The 18,962-nt window shown below is 42.8% G+C and overlaps 1 protein-coding gene across 1 annotated transcript in view; it reads left to right on the forward strand.

Moving 5' to 3' along the window:
* LOC140162637 (uncharacterized) overlaps window positions 1-18,962 on the forward strand; it is a 62,770-nt gene that overhangs the window by 11,441 nt on the left and 32,367 nt on the right. Inside the window, exons 3-5 of the mRNA XM_072185915.1 lie at window positions 6,682-6,865; window positions 15,338-15,664; window positions 16,099-16,179. Coding sequence (XP_072042016.1) covers window positions 6,682-6,865; window positions 15,338-15,664; window positions 16,099-16,179 — 592 coding nt within the window. The remainder of the gene's footprint in view (window positions 1-6,681; window positions 6,866-15,337; window positions 15,665-16,098; window positions 16,180-18,962) is intronic.

Consider the following 18,962-nt stretch of genomic DNA (forward strand, 5'->3'; position numbering starts at 1 on the left):
TATCTACGGGCTCAAACAGCCACAGTAGTAGCCAGCGACGGGCAGCATGCAAGGGTACCCCGGGCTTGCCTGGGTTGAACCCTAGCATGCATGGGTTCAGCAGAGACGATACATGCTGCTAACGCTGTGGGTGTAGTCTTAGCAGAACCAACTGGGGTTGTCACACGGCAGCGTTCCATGGCGGGACCGCCGAGTGATACCCTGGGCCCTAGAATAGCTGCTGGCTGTCCACAGGGACTGGCTGGCGATTATTCAGGGGTTGGGCTCGCAGTCTCTCACGGGACAGCGACCCAGGTGCATTCGTGGCAGCTACAAAGACGAGCACGGCTTGACTTCAGTGGTAGCCGCTATGCACCCGCCCATAGCTGCCGTGAGTGGTCCGCCACACACAGCGACCTTGGGCGAAGCTCTATAGAGGGTAGAGTAAGTAGCTTGAACAGCCTAGCTGATCAACAACCCACTTATGTCCTCGAGAGCCAGCGGGCGTGGGTGATCCATTATCGTCAATGGGTCAATTACCCTCTCTTGATCGATCACTGTCAAATCAACAGAGCATAGCTCCATTGATTGACGCTGCCTATTCAGGTGGCGAGGTGATTGATCGGGGGTATGCACGCTCAGCTACCCGTGGTACTAGGCAAGCTCCCTCAGCCAAGGGACAGCGGTAAGCGGGTACCCATACACACGGCTTGATCCCTTGCGGGGAACGCAGTGAGGCATGGGTACAGTGGTACGCAGCCGGGAGCCCTCACGGGCACCTACGCTGGAACCACGCATACAGCGGTACACAGCCGGGAACCCTCACGGTTACCCATGCTAGTACCGCGCCGGTACCCCGCCAGCACACAGCTTGATCCCCCAAACAGGGAACGCAGTGTGGCGAGGGTACAGCGGTCCACAGTTGGGAACCCTCACGGGTACCCACGCTGATACCGCACCGGTACCGCAGCACCGCCTTTAGTCGCCACAGTCTCTGTGGCAACAAGGGGGCGGTGCTGGTACTGCAGTACCATGGGGTTACCCTGGTGGCGGATCCTTTCAGGGTCAGCTGCCGGCTGGGTATGCCCGTGGTACCCGCCGCAGGGTGTTTCTTCCACGGCCTAGCACCGTGGCAAGTGTCGCCAGCGATGGCCACGCAGTACCAACATCAGCTGTCGACCAGGCCAGCCGGCATGGGGCTAACCCAGATCTTGATCAGGGTAGGCCCCGTGCTGCTAGCGCTAGGACGACGGCTGCGAGAGTGGTAGCCGCTATGCACCCGCCCATAGCTGCCGTGAGTGGTCCGCCACACACAGCGACCTTGGGCGAAGCTCTAGAGGGTAGAGTAAGTAGCTTGAACAGCCTAGCTGATCAACAACCCACTTATGTCCTCGAGAGCCAGCGGAGGCGTGGGTGATCCATTATCGTCAATGGGTCAATTACCCTCTCTTGATCGATCACTGTCAAATCAACAGAGCATAGCTCCATTGATTGACGCTGCCTATTCAGGTGGCGAGGTGATTGATCGGGGGTATGCACGCTCAGCTACCCGTGGTACTAGGCAAGCTCCCTCTAGCCAAGGGACAGCCGGTATAGCGGGGTACCCATACACGCGGCTTGATCCCCTTGCGGGGAACGCAGTGAGGCATGGGTACAGTGGTACACAGCCGGAGCCCTCACGGGCACCTACGCTGGAACCACGCATACAGCGGTACACAGCCGGGAACCCTCACGGGTACCCATGCTAGTACCGCGCCGGTACCACGCCAGCACACAGCTTGATCCCCAACAGGGAACGCAGTGTGGCGAGGGTACAGCGGTCCACAGTTGGGAACCCTCACGGGTACCCACGCTGATACCGCGACCGGTACCGCAGCACCGCTTTAGTCGCCACAGTCTCTGTGGCAACAAGGGGGCGGTGCTGGTACTGCAGTACCATGGGGTTACCCTGGTGGCGGATCCTTTCAGGGTCAGCTGCCGGCTGGGTATGCCCGTGGTACCCGCCGCAGGGTGTTTCTTCCACGGCCTAGCACCGTGGCAAGTGTCGCCTAGCGATGGCCACGCAGTACCAACATCAGCTGTTGACCAGGCCAGCCGGCATGGGGCTAACCCAGATCTTGATCAGGGTAGGCCCCGTGCGGCTAGCGCTAGGACGACGGCTGCGAGAGCATGCGGACCCAGTGGTGCCATGGCGGATACCTCAGGGTCTTGCGGAGTACTCCCTCTTCTGCTGGCAGGTAGTCGGCGAGCCACACAGTGGTTATGCCTTCTTACCGCTTTCAGATGCCCGTCCTCAGTTACCGTCATCATCGGAGCATGATCACGGATACTGTGGGCGAGGGAAAGGAGTCGGAAGCTGAGTCCGTAGTGACATCACTACAATCTCCTTCCCCGCTGCCCCGCGAGGGGAGCAACAGCACTGATCTTCCTCCGGACACCCCCTAAGGGGAGTCCATGGAGGAGGACCAGGGATCCTTTCAGTAGGATGCTCAGCTGCTGCTTCCTCACAGGGGACGCCTGCACTCTCATTCCCGGCAAACCTCACGGGTAGATATCGTAGGGCTGTCGAGCTCAGTAGAGCTATGACGCCGCGTGCTTGCGCGCTTCCTCTGCGTGTAACGCGGGAGGACCACGGGACCTACCTGAGGGGATCCGAGAGGGACCCAGATGTCGTCAAGCGTATCACGCTCAGACAACATCTGAGCTCTTCATGAGGTGAGCCTATTAGCGGTGCTAACAGCTAGCCTCAACGAGAGCTCCATGGGCCTAGCCCATAGGGTGTCCACTCAGCCGCCGGGGGGTGGGTCCTGCCACTCCAATCGCTCAACGCGATGGAAAGGCAGGGTCCTTTTCTCTTTGGATGCTTCTGCGCACGGTGGAGGACCGTGCAAAGAAGCTACCAACGGAGCACTCTGAAGAAGTCGGAAACTGCCCTTACCATGGGTAGGAGCTCCGACTTCAGCAGGCCGTGCACCACCAACAGTACCCGAGCCCACTACCTCTGCAGCACCCATTTCTGGGAGGGCCAAGGGTAGCACAGGAACAGCTGGCAAGCCCGAAGAAGAGCAAGCGCTCTTCCAAGGGAAGCTAGGCAGAGCATTCCTGGGGGCTCAGCGTTTTTCCACTGGGGATCTCCCAGTGGACGACCGCTATGGCTTTCGCCCAGAGGTGGGAAACCATCTCTTTGAGCGCCTGGGTATGGTCAGTGGTGAGTGGGGGTTACAGACTGGCAACCCAGTCTCCCCACATTCGTCTGCACATTTCAGAGGTCCACAGTAGTGCCGTCAGACGGCCCCCAGCGTCGGGCACTACTGACAGGGATCACACAGCTTCTCACGAAGCGGGCGATTGTCCCGGTCTATCCCCCGTTCTACGGGTGATCTTGGAGCCATTGGTTCCAAGGAAGACCCGGCGACGGGAGCCCCATCCGGACCCGCAGGCTGTTGAACAAGTTCTTCAGGCCCAAGAGGTTCAGAATGGGGGACTCTCGCCTCGGTGCTAGCCTGCCCCATCAGGGGTATGGGAACAGCATCGCTAGATCTCTCGGACGCCTATCTGCATATGCCAATCGCCTCTCAAGATCGGAGGCATCTGCGCTTCTAGGTACAGGATCAAAATTACCAGTTTTGATACCGCCATCCGCCTGTCCATCTCTCCCAGGGTGTTTACACTCTTGGTCAGAGCGGTGGCAGCGTACCTGAAGCACAGGGGTGTCAACATCAGTTGCTACCTGGACGTTTGGCTCATATACGGACGCACTCCACTGAAGACTACGGGTCTCATGGGGTTGATAGTCCAGGGTGCGGGACCCTGGATTTTTGATCAGCTCAAAAAGTCCAGCGTGGTCCCGACGCAGATACCACTATTTGTAGGGGCTCAGATCACCCTCACGGAGGGCTTCGCAGTGCTCTCACCCGAGCGGGTGACGAACATGGTGCGGTGTGCCCGACTCTTGGCCGAGTCTCGGGCAAAACCCGCTGTGGCATGGATGAAGGTGGTAGGCCTAATGGCCAGTATGGTAGACCTCGTACTGTACTGCCGTTTCTACGTTAGGCTTACCCAACTACACCTTCTAGCCTGCTTGCAGGCCCAGTCGTCACCCAATATCCCTCGTGGTTCCGTTGTCGGAGATCGCGCGAGAGGAACTCTGGTGGTGGACCCATCAGCCCAATTTGACCCAGGGTGCCAGGTTTCCTGCACCCCGGTATGTCACGAGTGGCGACCATAGCGCCAAAACGGGGCTGGGGGTCCACATCCACGGAGACTCCGTCTCGGGCCTATGGGGCCATAGAGACAGAGTTTCACATCAACCTCCCTCGCCACGAGGAGGTGATCGTGGAATCACATACCGTTGTCCTGACGGATAACACAACCGTGGTAGCCTACCCCAACAGACAAGGGGACTCCGGGCCACCACGATTGAGCCTGCATGCACGACACCTGATAGGGTGGTGCAAGTTCAGGCAGATTACGATGAGAGCGATACACATCGCGGGCGTCACCAGCATCCTCGCGCACAATCTGTCACGAGGAAGGGTGTCGGGACCAGGAGAATGGTCCCTTGCTCGCAGGTCGCTCAGACGATCTTCAAGGGATGTACCACCCCTCGAAAGATCTGTTCGCATCTCATCGCAATCATCCACTGCGGTGTACTGCTCAAGGGTCGCGGACCCCCAAGCATTCACCGTGGACGCTCTGTCCATAGACTGGGGAGGGATGACAGCTTATGCAGTCCCTCCGATCTCACTACTCATGAGGGTGGTGGCCAAGATCGGGTGGGAAGACTGCATTGTCATTCTGCTAGCGGCAAGGCCGCTGGCACTCCCGAGGTACCAGATCTACTCCGGATGCCCGGAGCGGAGGTACCAGTCTATCACTAGAGCACCTGCAGTTAGCTGCATGGCCCTTACCAGGAACGCAGAGCGAGGGATACTTTTCATCAGAAGCTGTTTTTCTCATCGCCGGGCTAGACGGAAGTCTACCCTCCGTACGTATAGCCAGAGTCTGGCTCCATACTACGCTTGGTGCAATGAGACAAATAGCTCTCTCCGCTAGAGCCTCTGTGCTGCTAGTTCGGAGTTTCTGACAGAAAAGTTCCAAGCAAGACTTCAGCGGGCCACTGGGGCCAGCTATAAGTCAGCTGTCCTCTCCATTCACCGATGTTTCGAGACGGGTCGACTATCATAGCCGATGGTTACCTTATTAGTCTACGCCTCGACGGTATGTTCAACGAGTGTCCACCAAAAAGGAAAGTGATCCTCCTAAGGGATCCCAACACAGTCTTAGATTACTTTAAGGGTCACCCTTTTGACCTTCCGTCAAAAGCGACGCTTAAATACGTAACTCTCAAGATGGCTTTCTGGTTTGGCGTTGGCTTCGGGACGGCGGTGCTGAGTTACACACGGTCTCGAGGTTAGCTTCCGTGTTCACAAACACTGGAGCGACACTGTTTCGGGCGCTCTGTTCTGCATTACTGAACGGGCGCGGTGCATACCGACATTCGCCCCTCTCCAATCCCCAGGGTTGGGCAAGGTTCGCTGAAGCCAAAGATAGGCTGGGGTGTCCGATAAGGCGCTGCAGCACTATTTCTTCCGAACACAAGGGACTCACGACCGCATTCATCACCCTTCCCGAGCCTTTCGGTCCAGCCGCTGTCGCAATGGCTGGTCCAGGTGTTGGTGGAGTCCGGGGGATCGCGAAGGTTTCGCATCCCACGACCCACTCGACACGAGCTATCTCGTCATCTTGGGTATACCGTTCGGTTGTCCCTTGAGGAGATCTAGCAGGCGGTGTCCCGGAAGCCACCTTCGCCCTTCTCTACGATACTTCCGCTTACGTTAGTAATCAGAGACGGGCGGAGGTTTACCGGGACATTGTTCGAGTGATCATAATACGGTGGTGTACGGGTACCAGGTTTTCAGACTATACAGAATACTCAGCATGGTAAGAACCAGTGTCGCTATTCTTAACCACCAAACTTATTAAGTAAGGAGGTTTATGTCTGTGATCGCGTGGTCTTTTTGTTTTCCCGACCGTTGGGGAAAATATTTTCTGACCTCGCGAAAACCATCGTTACCGCTCCCGATCCCTGATCAGATGCTGACCAATCTTGTACCTCCATCCGTCGGTTACTTGCTAGATCGATCTTTCAGATGTTGATGCAAGAAGTATCTTAATCAACATCGGAAACGGTAAGATCGACCGGTGTACTGAGTCTAGTCCCAAACAGAAATGTTTGGTAGACTCATAACCGGTGCGATCTTACATTTCCGATGTTGATTATCCGGACCCCGGCCACCCCCTACAAGTTTGGTCCGAGTAGGGGATCCCAAGTCGGATAAGGGACGATCATATGGTGTGACGTCACCTTTTGGGTGAGTCCACCGGGGGATCGTTTTTTTTGTTTGTTATTTATTCATTTATGTGGGACAAAATGACTATTGGTTTTTCCGCATCTCGGGATCGATGCAAGAAGTATCCTAATCAACATCGGAAAGGTAAGATCGCACCGGTTATGAGTCTACCAAACATTTCTGTTTGGGACTATTATTTCATCTTTGAGATAGAGGTAGAGGCGCATGCAGCAAAAAACAAACTAACTTTTAAAAACTCACTCAATTTAGCTAAGAAATGAGTTTTGTAACTAACTATATTAAGATGACAAGATGAGGTAAACGGTGTCTTCCATTATGTATTTGTTAGAACCAGGAACTACCGAGTAACCTCCGTGGTAGATGACACCCACTCACCACCAACAGATAAACGCTTGGTGCTCGTACCAGAGAAAGGACATGGGAGAGATTCTGGGATTGAAGATGGTCGACAGAGTAGTGTGTCTAGTGTAGTGGAACATCATCACTTTATGAGGACTGTTCTTACACACAAGGTATGCTTTATTCAGTCCAAATGTATAGGGAGCATCCAAGGGTTAAGCCAAGATTTGGGAATTCCATGCCTGTCTGCCAGTATGGGTGATCCCTGATGCAGAGAAACAGGAATCAAAATTCATGCCTGTGCCTGCGATATTGCTATATGGTGATGAAAACAGTGGTATTAGGGATGCACCATTTAACCTCCAGGAGATGGGCTGGAAGCTTAGCTTTTGAAAAATTATGTAAACTGCTGAGTATTTCTGTAAGCGCTTAGCATGTTGCAACTTCATTCACAGAGCTTAAAACTAGTGTAGTGGAACATTACCACTTTATGAGGACTGTTCTTACACACAAGGTATGCTTTATTCAGTCCAAATGTATAGGGAGCATCCAAGGGTTAAGCCAAGATTTGGGAATCCCATACCTGTCTGCCAGTATGGGTGATCCCTGATGCAGAGAAACAGGAATCAAAATTCATGCCTGTGCCTGCGATATTGCTATATGGTGATGAAAACAGTGGTATTAGGGATGCACCATTTAACTTCCAGGAGATGGGCTGGAAGCTTAGCTTTTGAAAAATTATGTAAACTGCTGAGTATTTCTGTAAGCGCTTAGCCATGTGTTGCAACTTTTAAAGTTTATGTAAGTTTAACTAAGCAGCTGGGGCTATGACTTCATGAGCTTATTTGCCTTATTCATTGAAGTGGCCATGGAAGTATATGTGACCCAATGTGATCTATCCAATCAACATGTTATATGGCTATTTAACTTACTGAACAGTTAATTTTGTGAGGAATTTAACTTTTACAAGGCGCTCAGATTCCCAAAAACAGTTTTTCTGCAAATTGATCAAATTTTGACATTCGAAAAACAAGGAAGTAGGCCTATGATGTCTGGAACATCAGAGACTTGCAAAAAAAAGTTTTTCCAGGTAGTGGGCAAACAATGACTAAGCAATTTGATTCTATGAACAATGTACTACATGTAGCCCAAGGTCAGAAGTGGTCACTGGTTAATATTGCAAAATATTAACTTTTATAAATAATTTATACAAACTAGCAGTCACCCGTCTTTCGCGTTATACAAATGTTGTTAGAAGACATGCGCTGTCTAATTAGTAATTGCATCATAATTTTCTTGAAAATGGGAAAGAAAATGTATCAAGGTTAATCGTAAAATGTTGCCTTACAGTAAATAATATACTTGTTATCTAAGTGAATTCGTAATTATGGTACTGTGCATTTCATTTAAAAATGTATGGCAATGCAAATGTAAAATAATTATAGTGTATGCCAGTGGTTTGATATTAAGTGGTCCTTGCTTGATATGTGAACTTTATTGTACCCCTCCCCCCTCCCAATTTGGTCACCTTATGCATTGTTATACATTTCAGGTCACACACATTTCCATAATAACGTTTTCAATCCCATCAATTGAAAACCAATTTAACCCCTGCAGAATAAATGCTGTGGTCCCCGTTGGTAAGGCCTATTGTGTGAATTTGTGTACTGTTGCCAAGTCACGTGGTACACAGGCGATGTTTTGCATTCCGATCATTTCTTGTTTCGTCATTATTTTGTCAGATTCAACAAGACTAGGTTGTGTTTAAAAAATTTTCTTTCAGAAGTTTTTTGCATATTTTACAATTTAACTATCGTTCATAAGTAGTAATCCCAGTAGCTATATATATTAATTTGGAAGTGTATTTACAACAATATTTCGTGGCGTGGACCATGTTTTCATTGATGGTTTTCGTCGGAAAAATACAACAAAATATGTGCGGCTGTTTGGAATTTCATGAACTTTGAGTGGAACATTGGGAGAAAAGGAGCCTATACCACCAGCTGGATCGAATTTTATGTCTATTTGCGCTATCACCGAGAGCATCTCGCCAGGTGCATGGCTGATAATTCATCAGTTATGAAAGTACAAGTGCGATCATAGGCTAATGATATAGTTCCAGTTTGGTTCCCTTACGATTCCAAAGTCTTTTTTTTACATGAACGGAAAATCGTTGTTGAATTTACGCTTCGAAACAACTAGCTGCAGCAATCAAGTAAAGTCGTCAAGATTATCATAGTGATGGAACTGCGGCAAGTGGAAATTGTGACATTGTCTGGGATTCTCTTAATAAAATAATACAAATAGTTGGACAAAACTAACCCGAGTGATAGAGAGGCGAAGTGGCTGGTATTTTAAATGCGGAATGTGACAATTTTACGTGAACGGGTCACCCCTGCGTCAGGCGTTATCCGCAGCGGTGTTGAGAGCAGTCAAGATGATGAGTTGATTCGGTGAGAAATTTGCTTTTATAATCAATCCCGGTTTTAGTAGCAGGCCTAGGCCTAAAGCCTAAAGGTAGAACACATTTGTAAAAATGGGCATTGGAAGTATAAATAAACATTGGGTCGAAAAGCGATTTATTTTATAATTTCACTTGACACGGTTTTAAGTTTTTCAAACTGTGATATTCACACAAGCAGAACATAAAACCAGGTTGCCAAAACATTTCTGCTTGAATTGCTGGCCAAATAATCAAAAAGTCTCCAAAAATGTTTTAATTTGGTTTAAATTAAAAAGTCGAAAAAATGTTCCTTAATCATTGGTTTTTTTTAGGCCAGGAAATTGTCAAAAGTCGCAAAAAAAAAAAATAAATAAATAAAAATCGAAATTAGCCCAATTGGGCGACCAAATCATGGATTTGGCAATACTAAATAAGCGGTCTCGATGATTGCGTAAATTGTTTACCATCAATCAGTCCTGGGGATTTTGCAAATAGCCCATTTCTATGGCGTGCTATCAACAATATTGATCAACCCATTTACGAGAAATTACATAAGTTATTTATTAGAAGAGATCGTAAACAAGTGTTGGGCGATATGCAATATAGTAACATTGCTTGCGGTGCATTAGTGATGCGCGGTATATGATATCCTGATATTACAAGTGGGATATTCGTGAATCATTTAGTCTGATTAAAGAATGTTAGTGGCTCTTGGAAAAGCTTGAAATTACTGGAAGTCAAATTTTGGTTGGATTTTCATGAAAATTCCTGGGAAATTGTTTAAAGCAATCGGTAAGGGTTAGGATATGTGAACAGCTTTCCTTTCTGGTATAAAATACTAACATCGAAGGGCAGCATTATAATTTAACAATTTTGGAGGTCGTTTTTCTGACATATGCAAAGGTTGTTGGATTTTGGTCATTCAAGGCAATCGGTGAAGGTCAAAGTTAGAGTCCTTCGTATATGTAAATTACAGAAAATATTAACAGTGAGTAGTAGCCCTATAATTTAACAATTGGAAGATCGTTTTATGGGTTTTATGACATATGCATAGGTGTTGGCATTTAAGGAATTCATAGAAGATGTATCATCAGGAAAGCAAAATTGTAGAGTCATCTGATGTAAAACAAGTTTGGTGGATCTTGGTACGATTCCTTTTACTTGCCCAAATTAACTCGGCATAGTTTTTACTAGATTTGGTTTTACTCTACTTGGCAGCATCTTTGTGAAGTTCGCCTAGATAGTGGGAACAGAGCACACTGCCTTTCCACTTGGACCTTCTGGCATATTAAAAAAGTTGAAAAGTAAATAAAGAGGTAAATAAATAAACAAAATAAATGGAAAAATAATCATGTTCAAGATCAATTCAATTTTCAACTCCTTAGTGTATAGTAAGGTAGTTTTATTAAAAATCAGGCTTGTATATATGCAAAAGCCTTTGCTTGCACAATTTGCTTCCCTTTTTCTGTCTTCTTCATTGCAGATTTTGTCAGGTAACAGGAGGGAAGACGCGTTGCTTGTCGTGAGACTGGAGATTTGTTTATGACCACAATAATATTTGACGGTGATCTCATCATCAAGCATTTACCTATAATGGGTTTACTTCAGTTAGACAATAGACATGGAGCCACGTAACAGCTACATTGCAGCAATCAATGACTTATATTTGCACATTTTGAATTAACATTGAATGTTGCACGTTGCTTTATCTACAAACTACGTACAATGGAAGAATCATGTCAAGTGCTTTTAAAAAAACCATAAAATGGTGTACAATCTGGTAAGAATCACAAATCACGTACAATTGTACGTCGTCGTTGTCTTGTGGGTCATAAGTAATATGACTGACCTGGTATTGTGATTTAAGAGTGTTGTTTCAACTCTGCCTGTCCAATCTAAGATGTTGCATGTTGAGCATTCACAAGGGACAGTCTATTTGGTTTTTGAATGTCATCTGACCAATAGACCTCTGTTCCCAAAGTCCTGCAGTTGCTGCAATCAATCTTCTGACATTCTAAACATTTGACAGGTATGTACACTTGTACAGCATCATCTATTATTATACTTTCAGTTGTTAGGTACTCAAAAATGTTTAATGAAAGTATGCATAACATTTGGAATGCACACTGAATATGTGCACATGATATAGTGGATTAAGGAGATGTAAATTTAAGGCTAAATACAAGAACACTTAAGAATTCAATTGTCAGATTGGTATAAGTTAATAAGCAAGGATCGTTGTAAGTTGCTGCTTCAGAAGCATGAATGTTTGTTTTGTTTTTGTTTTTGTTTTGTATTGTTTTAAGCGATCATCTTGTTCAGAACCATGAATTGCCCTATTGTATTTTACTTAATGAATATTTATTGAAAGCGGTCTAGCATGTGGGATTTGATCGATTAAGTTTATTAATACTAAGGAAGGAATCAACTCCAGGTTGGCATGGGATAGCCTAGGCAGGGGCCAAGTACTATGCCCTCAAATTTTTCTTGTTCAACAAAATTCAAAATCAAAAAATTGTGGTCAAGTTTTTTCGTGAGGTTGCGCAGCCGCCTAGTTATCACGTTGATTCAAGAAGTATGTTGACCTATTGTATTATAGAATGGGCATATTATCCTAGTTCTCTGTACACTTTTATAGCATGGCACACTTCTCGTTTGATGATAAAAAACATGGTGCGGGGCTTAGATGTACCAGAAATATCACAAATGGCACACAAAATTGGTAGAGCAGAGTTAACGTGTCATTACCCACAGATATAGTTCATCCAGATATGCGTAATATTGACAAAACCACTATGGGTAGGGATTGCACTCGCAGTCACCGTTTGGTCTCCTTTATATCAGGCAAAAGAACATCCAGAGAGCTTCCCATATCCCCCAGGCTTAACTGATGACAATTAAAGAATAAATAGAATATGTTTAAAAATCGGGGGATTGGGAAGTTTATTCCTCATTCAGTTCTTGCATGATCCATTAACTTCTTTGGCAGAGATTTTCTAATTTGAAACATATATCTATTTAAGTATGGATAAGAAATGCACACAAATTAAAGTATGTAGACATTTTAGTATGGATCAAGTATCCAATTTAACCTGTCAGGGATTTCCCCTATATGAATGTGCGATTCCTGGAAACCATCTTACAGGAATATATATATTATATATTTTGCATGCACAAATATTGTTAAAGGTTTCAGCCCATATCATTTTATATTACTGGCTGTGCTCTTTGTTTGGATATTTATAATCTCCCTTTTTGTAGTTCACTGGGGATGTGATTTCAGATAGGTCATCTGGGGTGCTATATTAAATATTCCTTATTTTATATTTATATTTTATATTAACAAGATATTATTCAGCTCCCTCTGTAGGGGTCACGAGGGTGGTGACTTAAGATAGGTTTCATCTAGGTCCTCTAAAATATTCTTGTTTATTTTAAGATATTTATAAGCCCTTACTGTGTAGGTCACTGGGGTGGTGACTTTTGATAGTTCATCAGGGTCCTTTGTAAATCTAAATATCGTTTTGCTAATAAGTCCAGGTTTAAGGTGCTGATTCCTTATATGCATGCTATATATTTGTGTTACATACTTATTGCAAATAAATCATATATGTCTGTTGAACATCTGACAAAGACGCAAATCATGGCTTCCAATTTCATTATTTTGTCTGGGGTTAATAACGTTTTCAATCCCATCAATTGAAAACCAATTTAACCCCTGCAGAATAAATGCTGTGGTCCCCGTTGGTAAGGCCTATTGTGTGAATTTGTGTACTGTTGCCAAGTCACGTGGTACACAGGCGATGTTTTGCATTCCGATCATTTCTTGTTTCGTCATTATTTTGTCAGATTCAACAAGACTAGGTTGTGTTTAAAAAATTTTCTTTCCCACCCACCACACCCTTTGCAATTTTTCATATTGAGAGTATGGTAGTGGTGGTGCGGAAAAATTTATAAAGAAAATTTTAAGTTTCTATGTTAAAGTTAAAGAAGCAATTCTAACGTAATTGATAGAGCAAAGATTGGGTCACGATTCGTGATTTGATGATTGGTTTGGTGCAGTCGTCTAATTCCTTTTGAGAGCAGTAAATTGCTCAAATCATGAAACTCTTGATAGGTGCCTTCCTTTGCTATATCAATCAAGAACTTCCTGCTGATAGTTGAACTTCATCGTGTAAAATGTACATCTCGGCGGAATATCTCTCCTTGGGCTAATAAGCATATAGTTAAATGTTATCTCATATGTTACAGCTTTTCAAACAAAAAATTAAAAGAAAAGGATGAGATAGCTGTAGTTGATTAAAAATATACACATGTCTAACCATGTCATTTGAAGTGAGCAATGCTAAAGCATTAGCATCAATTTAAATAAATTTAAAATCCGCTGGCAGAGATTTTCTAATTTGAAACATATATCTATTTAAGTATGGATAAGAAATGCACACAAATTAAAGTATGTAGACATTTTAGTATGGATCAAGTATCCAATTTAACCTGTCAGGGATTTCCCCTATATGAATGTGTGATTCCTGGAAACCATCTTACAGGAATATATATATTATATATTTTGCATGCACAAATATTGTTAAAGGTTTCAGCCCATATCATTTTATATTACTGGCTGTGCTCTTTGTTTGGATATTTATAATCTCCCTTTTTTGTAGTTCACTGGGGATGTGATTTCAGATAGGTCATCTGGGGTGCTATATTAAATATTCCTTATTTTATATTTATATTTTATATTAACAAGATATTATTCAGCTCCCTCTGTAGGGGTCACGAGGGTGGTGACTTAAGATAGGTTTCATCTAGGTCCTCTAAAATATTCTTGTTTATTTTAAGATATTTATAAGCCCTTACTGTGTAGGTCACTGGGGTGGTGACTTTTGATAGTTCATCAGGGTCCTTTGTAAATCTAAATATCGTTTTGCTAATAAGTCCAGGTTTAAGGTGCTGATTCCTTATATGCATGCTATATATTTGTGTTACATACTTATTGCAAATAAATCATATATGTCTGTTGAACGTCTGACAAAGACGCAAATCATGGCTTCCAATTTCATTATTTTGTCTGGGGTTAATAGTTCTTGGTGGTAATTTCATCATGCAAAAGGATTTATTTTAATTAAGTTCCCTTTTGCCTTGTTCGTTGTGAGCTGGTCTATACTGCTATGTATTCCGGAATAAATTTCATGTTCACTTGTGTTTGCCAAGTGTTTGTTGAGGAAAGGAAACACCTTGTGTGTGGACTTTCTAGTCTGTTTTCCTTTCCTGAATTACCATTTGCTTTTCAATGTATACACTTTTTGCAGTGTTTGTATATGTGACACGATCTGGTCCATGGAGGCGAAAGGAGACATTCTTGCAAATTGAGTAATAATTATTACCTTTTATAAACATTACCTATCATGTACTGAAAATACCAAAGATCTAGCATACTTGATTCTGAAGTTATGAAGTTTTGTGATGTCTATTTTCTCATGTATTTCATTGTTGTTTACTCCATATTGTTACCTTTATCTCAATTTCAAATCTGCCACCTTTGGCCTCCATCGACCAGATCGTGGCACATATATTTGTATGGTGATTCAATTATGAAAAGAACTACACCTAGATTCATTTTAAAAATAATTATATTCATACTGTACTGTAGACATTTATATGCAATCAGTGCAACATTTTAACAGGAAACCATTTAATTAATCATAGACGGGTCTATGTACATGTAGATTGAACTAATAGCAGAAATCAAGCTACAATTTGCAGAAAACCCCATTGAAATTGGACAAATTGTTCCAAAGATATGAGCAGTTGAAGGGTTTCCAAAACAAAAGGAAAGCTAGAAGAAATTATTTACTTTATTTGACTATATGTGACATGATCAAGGGGAATGAGTCGCATGTCGACCCTGGTCGAAAATAAGGTTTACATATGTTTCAAAAGAGGACAATTAGAGCTTTCAGAAACTGAAAACCCCATATTGATAGGAATTTTCTTTGCAAAGTTACGTCAATTTATCAATCGCTGAAAACAATATAAAACAAAAGAATTGTAACACCTTCTTTGCCAGTATCTCAAAATCAATATTAGCGACATCCGACTCATTTCCCTTGATCGTGTCACATATCTCAAAATCAATATTTCCGACTTTCTACTGATTTTGCTTTATCACATCACATATAATGTTTTATATTCGTTTCAGGAATTCTCTGTGTATAAACACGCCCTCCTCTGTGCACAGTACCCAGTCCTTGGTCGCACCAGCAATCCAAACTCTCAAGCATCCACTCCATCATCATCCCACCACCCACGCAGCTCTTCCTCCAAGTTCCTCTTTTCTCCTCATACCTCGTCACCATATTCCTTGCATCTGGACAGTGAAGATGAGGATGAGGATGATACTGATTATCCCATCCAGACAGAGACATTGAGTGCTGTAGTGAGGGGTGCATTCCAATTAACAGAAGAGAGACACCTGTATTATGATAAGAATATCATGGAAGGATTGGGATGGAGAGCACCTGCCAAGGTACTGTATACTTTAGTTTTGTTTGCTTGATTGATTTGATATATTGACATGGAAATGATAATGTACTGATACTCAGATATAATTTTGTAGTAATGCCTTAAAGTAGTGTTCCTAGCAAATGTTCTTACCTGTGCCGGTTGTATGTATCTCTAACATCTTAAATGGTTCAAGTACTATATTTAACATGTTTAATGCTGGCTGCCCTTTTTCCATGCAGATTATGATTTATTAGACTTTAATCTCCAGTTTAATCTATCTAATAGAAGAGATAATCTGTTACATTTGTATAATGCAGCAGACAACATGGCAGAGGATATAAATATGAATGTATGTAACTTGAATAATCATAGCAGATTTATTTGAAATTTTGCTTCAAGTTTTGAAAAGTTTACATCTTAATATTATGTATTATTTCTTGTGTGTATTCTAATTAGGTCCTTGTTGAAGAGCTTGTCAGCAGGTTAGCACTTCTGGAGAGAAATAGACATCCTTTCTACCAGCCTCAAGCATTTGATGTAAGTTATAGTGTCATATTTGGTCCCAAATAAACAAAAGAAACACATTGCAAGAACAGGTTTGGATTCTTGCCTTTTGAAAAGAAAGAGAGCAAGGTATACCAACTTGATGTGGGGAAACAAAATACAGACTAGACGGTATGCAGAGGGGGACAAAAAACAACAAAGTAGGCATGGAAGTAGGTAATGTTTGATAGCCAGAAATTACCAATTCCAAGGCCCACAGAAGTGTTAAACCTGCAAAAACAACAGGGATCAATAGGAATACAAAAGTGCACTGGAACAAATGATGAAAATCACTATGCACATAAGCAGACATAGAGAACCAAACAACCAATGTAGGTACAGGCAAAGTTTGATGGCCAAAAATTGCCAATTAGCCCACAGAAGTGTCAGGAAAACAGTACAAAAGTGTACAAGTTATGAAAATCACTGTGCACATATAAGCAGACCAAACAGAGATGTTTCGATCAGATAAACTGCACTTCTTCAGGAATAGACAACAAAATATAAAATCCAACAGCAAAAACTACATGCTGTAGTTTAAAAACAAATTCAAGTCAAAATCTGAAGGCAAGTTCAAATAGAACTTAGTAGCAAACACGACAACAAGCTCACGAGCAAAATAAGCTGTGTCTTTACTCTATGAAAGCAAGTTTACTACAAGCCTTCAGAACACATTGCAGGAACAGGTTTGGTTGTACGATACCAATGTAAGTCCTATAGAGATGTGTACAGATCTTGCCTTAGGAAAACATCATATATTTTTCACAGGAGCGATTTTTTGTTCTTAGCGGCAGCTATGATAGATGAAATCAGCCGCTTTGTCTTATCTCGCTGACTTGGATACAATAGGTTGACCATCATTATTGTTAGTAACTGGACCTTAAAGTCAATGATGCCTGGGATATGCATTCTCTCTGAAAAATCATGCTAGAGTTTGTAGACACAAAACAGAAGACAAGGGATGCATTAAAATTATCACATCTGTGGTAGATGTGCATGATAAACACTGCTAGTCATGACAAATCAAAATTATATCCAATATTATGCATATTTCTGTGTAGTTTAATCTTTAATGTAGGTTTGTAAGCTTTTTCTCAAAAGAAAAACTGGCAATAATAGCCATTGCACTTGACCAGATTTCTGTTTGGTGATGTGAAAGTGTTTAGGTTCTTGCAATGTGTTTTAACTGAAAACATATGAATATTTGGGAAGAACAGGTTTGGGTTCAGGCATTGTGTTTTATGGTATAGTGTATTCTGTTGTGTTCGTAAAACCTTACGTAAATGGGCATAGCGTGGGTGTTGGCATCACTTCTAAGCTTGATTGGCTTATAATTTTGTATTGAGCTTAGACTCATCTGCAGACTTACATGATTACATGAGCTGTCAATGTATGGTGAAGTTTTCATAGCAAGACTAATGTTATACACTCTGACCCAGTGTAGATTTAGCCTTAGGATGGGTGGTCTTTGATCGGTCAATTCCCAGTTAAGTCATGAGGTACAGATAATGGACAAACCTGTGTTTATTTTGATCATTGATTGTATATGCAAATAAAACGTTATAGAACAAAAGACAATGCTTGAAAATAATGTCTATTATTAGTATTAACAAGACCCGTAGCACGAGGCTCGTATGATGGGTAACGCACCAGGTCATTGGCATTAACATGAGTCTCGTGTTCAGAAAAGGTTTCTGATATTGGGTTCAACATTGAACCATTTTACACTCATTTGATATTAGCGTTTATATCTACACATACGGACCTAGACATTTTTCCTTTAAAAACACACAATCTTATGATATCTTCCAACAAAATTTTTTTTAAATTCTATGGATGTGTTCTATGTGTATGTGTTCTATTGTGTATTCTATTATTCTATGTCAGCGGATTCCATGGCTCATGGGTTTACAGATATTGAAACGCATGTATCTATGGTTTATGCCTGTGTGTAGCGCACTATAAATTAATGTACATTTTTTTAGTATTTAGTCACTCCAGCACCCATGGTCTGAAGTTGGGCAACTATATAATAAGAATGAGGGGAAAATTGGGACAGCTTGACAAAACTCTGATCAGTACAGTGTCACTGTAAAGTAAGGGTAACCTAATTTTGATTTCCAAAAGGTGTAAAAAGCATTGTTTGGGATGCATCAAATAACAGTAATTATGATCATATCAACAGTAATAACATCAACAATGAAAACAACAGTAGCAACAGTAACAACAACAATATCATTAATACTTAGTAATAATAATGCAGCTTACTAGTAATAAATAAGAATCAGTAATAATTAGTATTGAACTAAATATGTTATGTGCAGTACATGTCAATTGGTAACACTCAAAAAGAAATATGGGCATGCTCCTTTGACATGTAAAGTTGAAAAACTTCTAACCTCCTGTTTAACATATACATAGTTTATAAATATTGTGACCTATAATACAAGTTATGTATGAATGATGAAATGGCTCTATTATTTTCATGCGTGTGTCAAATTTGGGACCCGGCTCTGGAAGTTCATATGCGTGACAAATCCTACAAAACAAACATAATACGGTACTATAGATAAACCACCAAATCAAACCTTTGTCCCATGGTAAAATTCATTGGTTCATTTGACAGATACAAAAATATTTCTACCTAGGGCAAAGGTGAATAATAAAAGGTTACATGAACTAGTTTAGAAATTAAGGTAGTTCAGGTATCACAGGGAAACTACTCTTTTATTTTTTATTTTAAGGAAATTTAGAAACATATATAACTTGAAATAGAA

Source organism: Amphiura filiformis, chromosome 1 (assembly GCF_039555335.1).
Source record: "Amphiura filiformis chromosome 1, Afil_fr2py, whole genome shotgun sequence".
In the NCBI taxonomy this organism is placed as follows: domain Eukaryota; kingdom Metazoa; phylum Echinodermata; class Ophiuroidea; order Amphilepidida; family Amphiuridae; genus Amphiura; species Amphiura filiformis.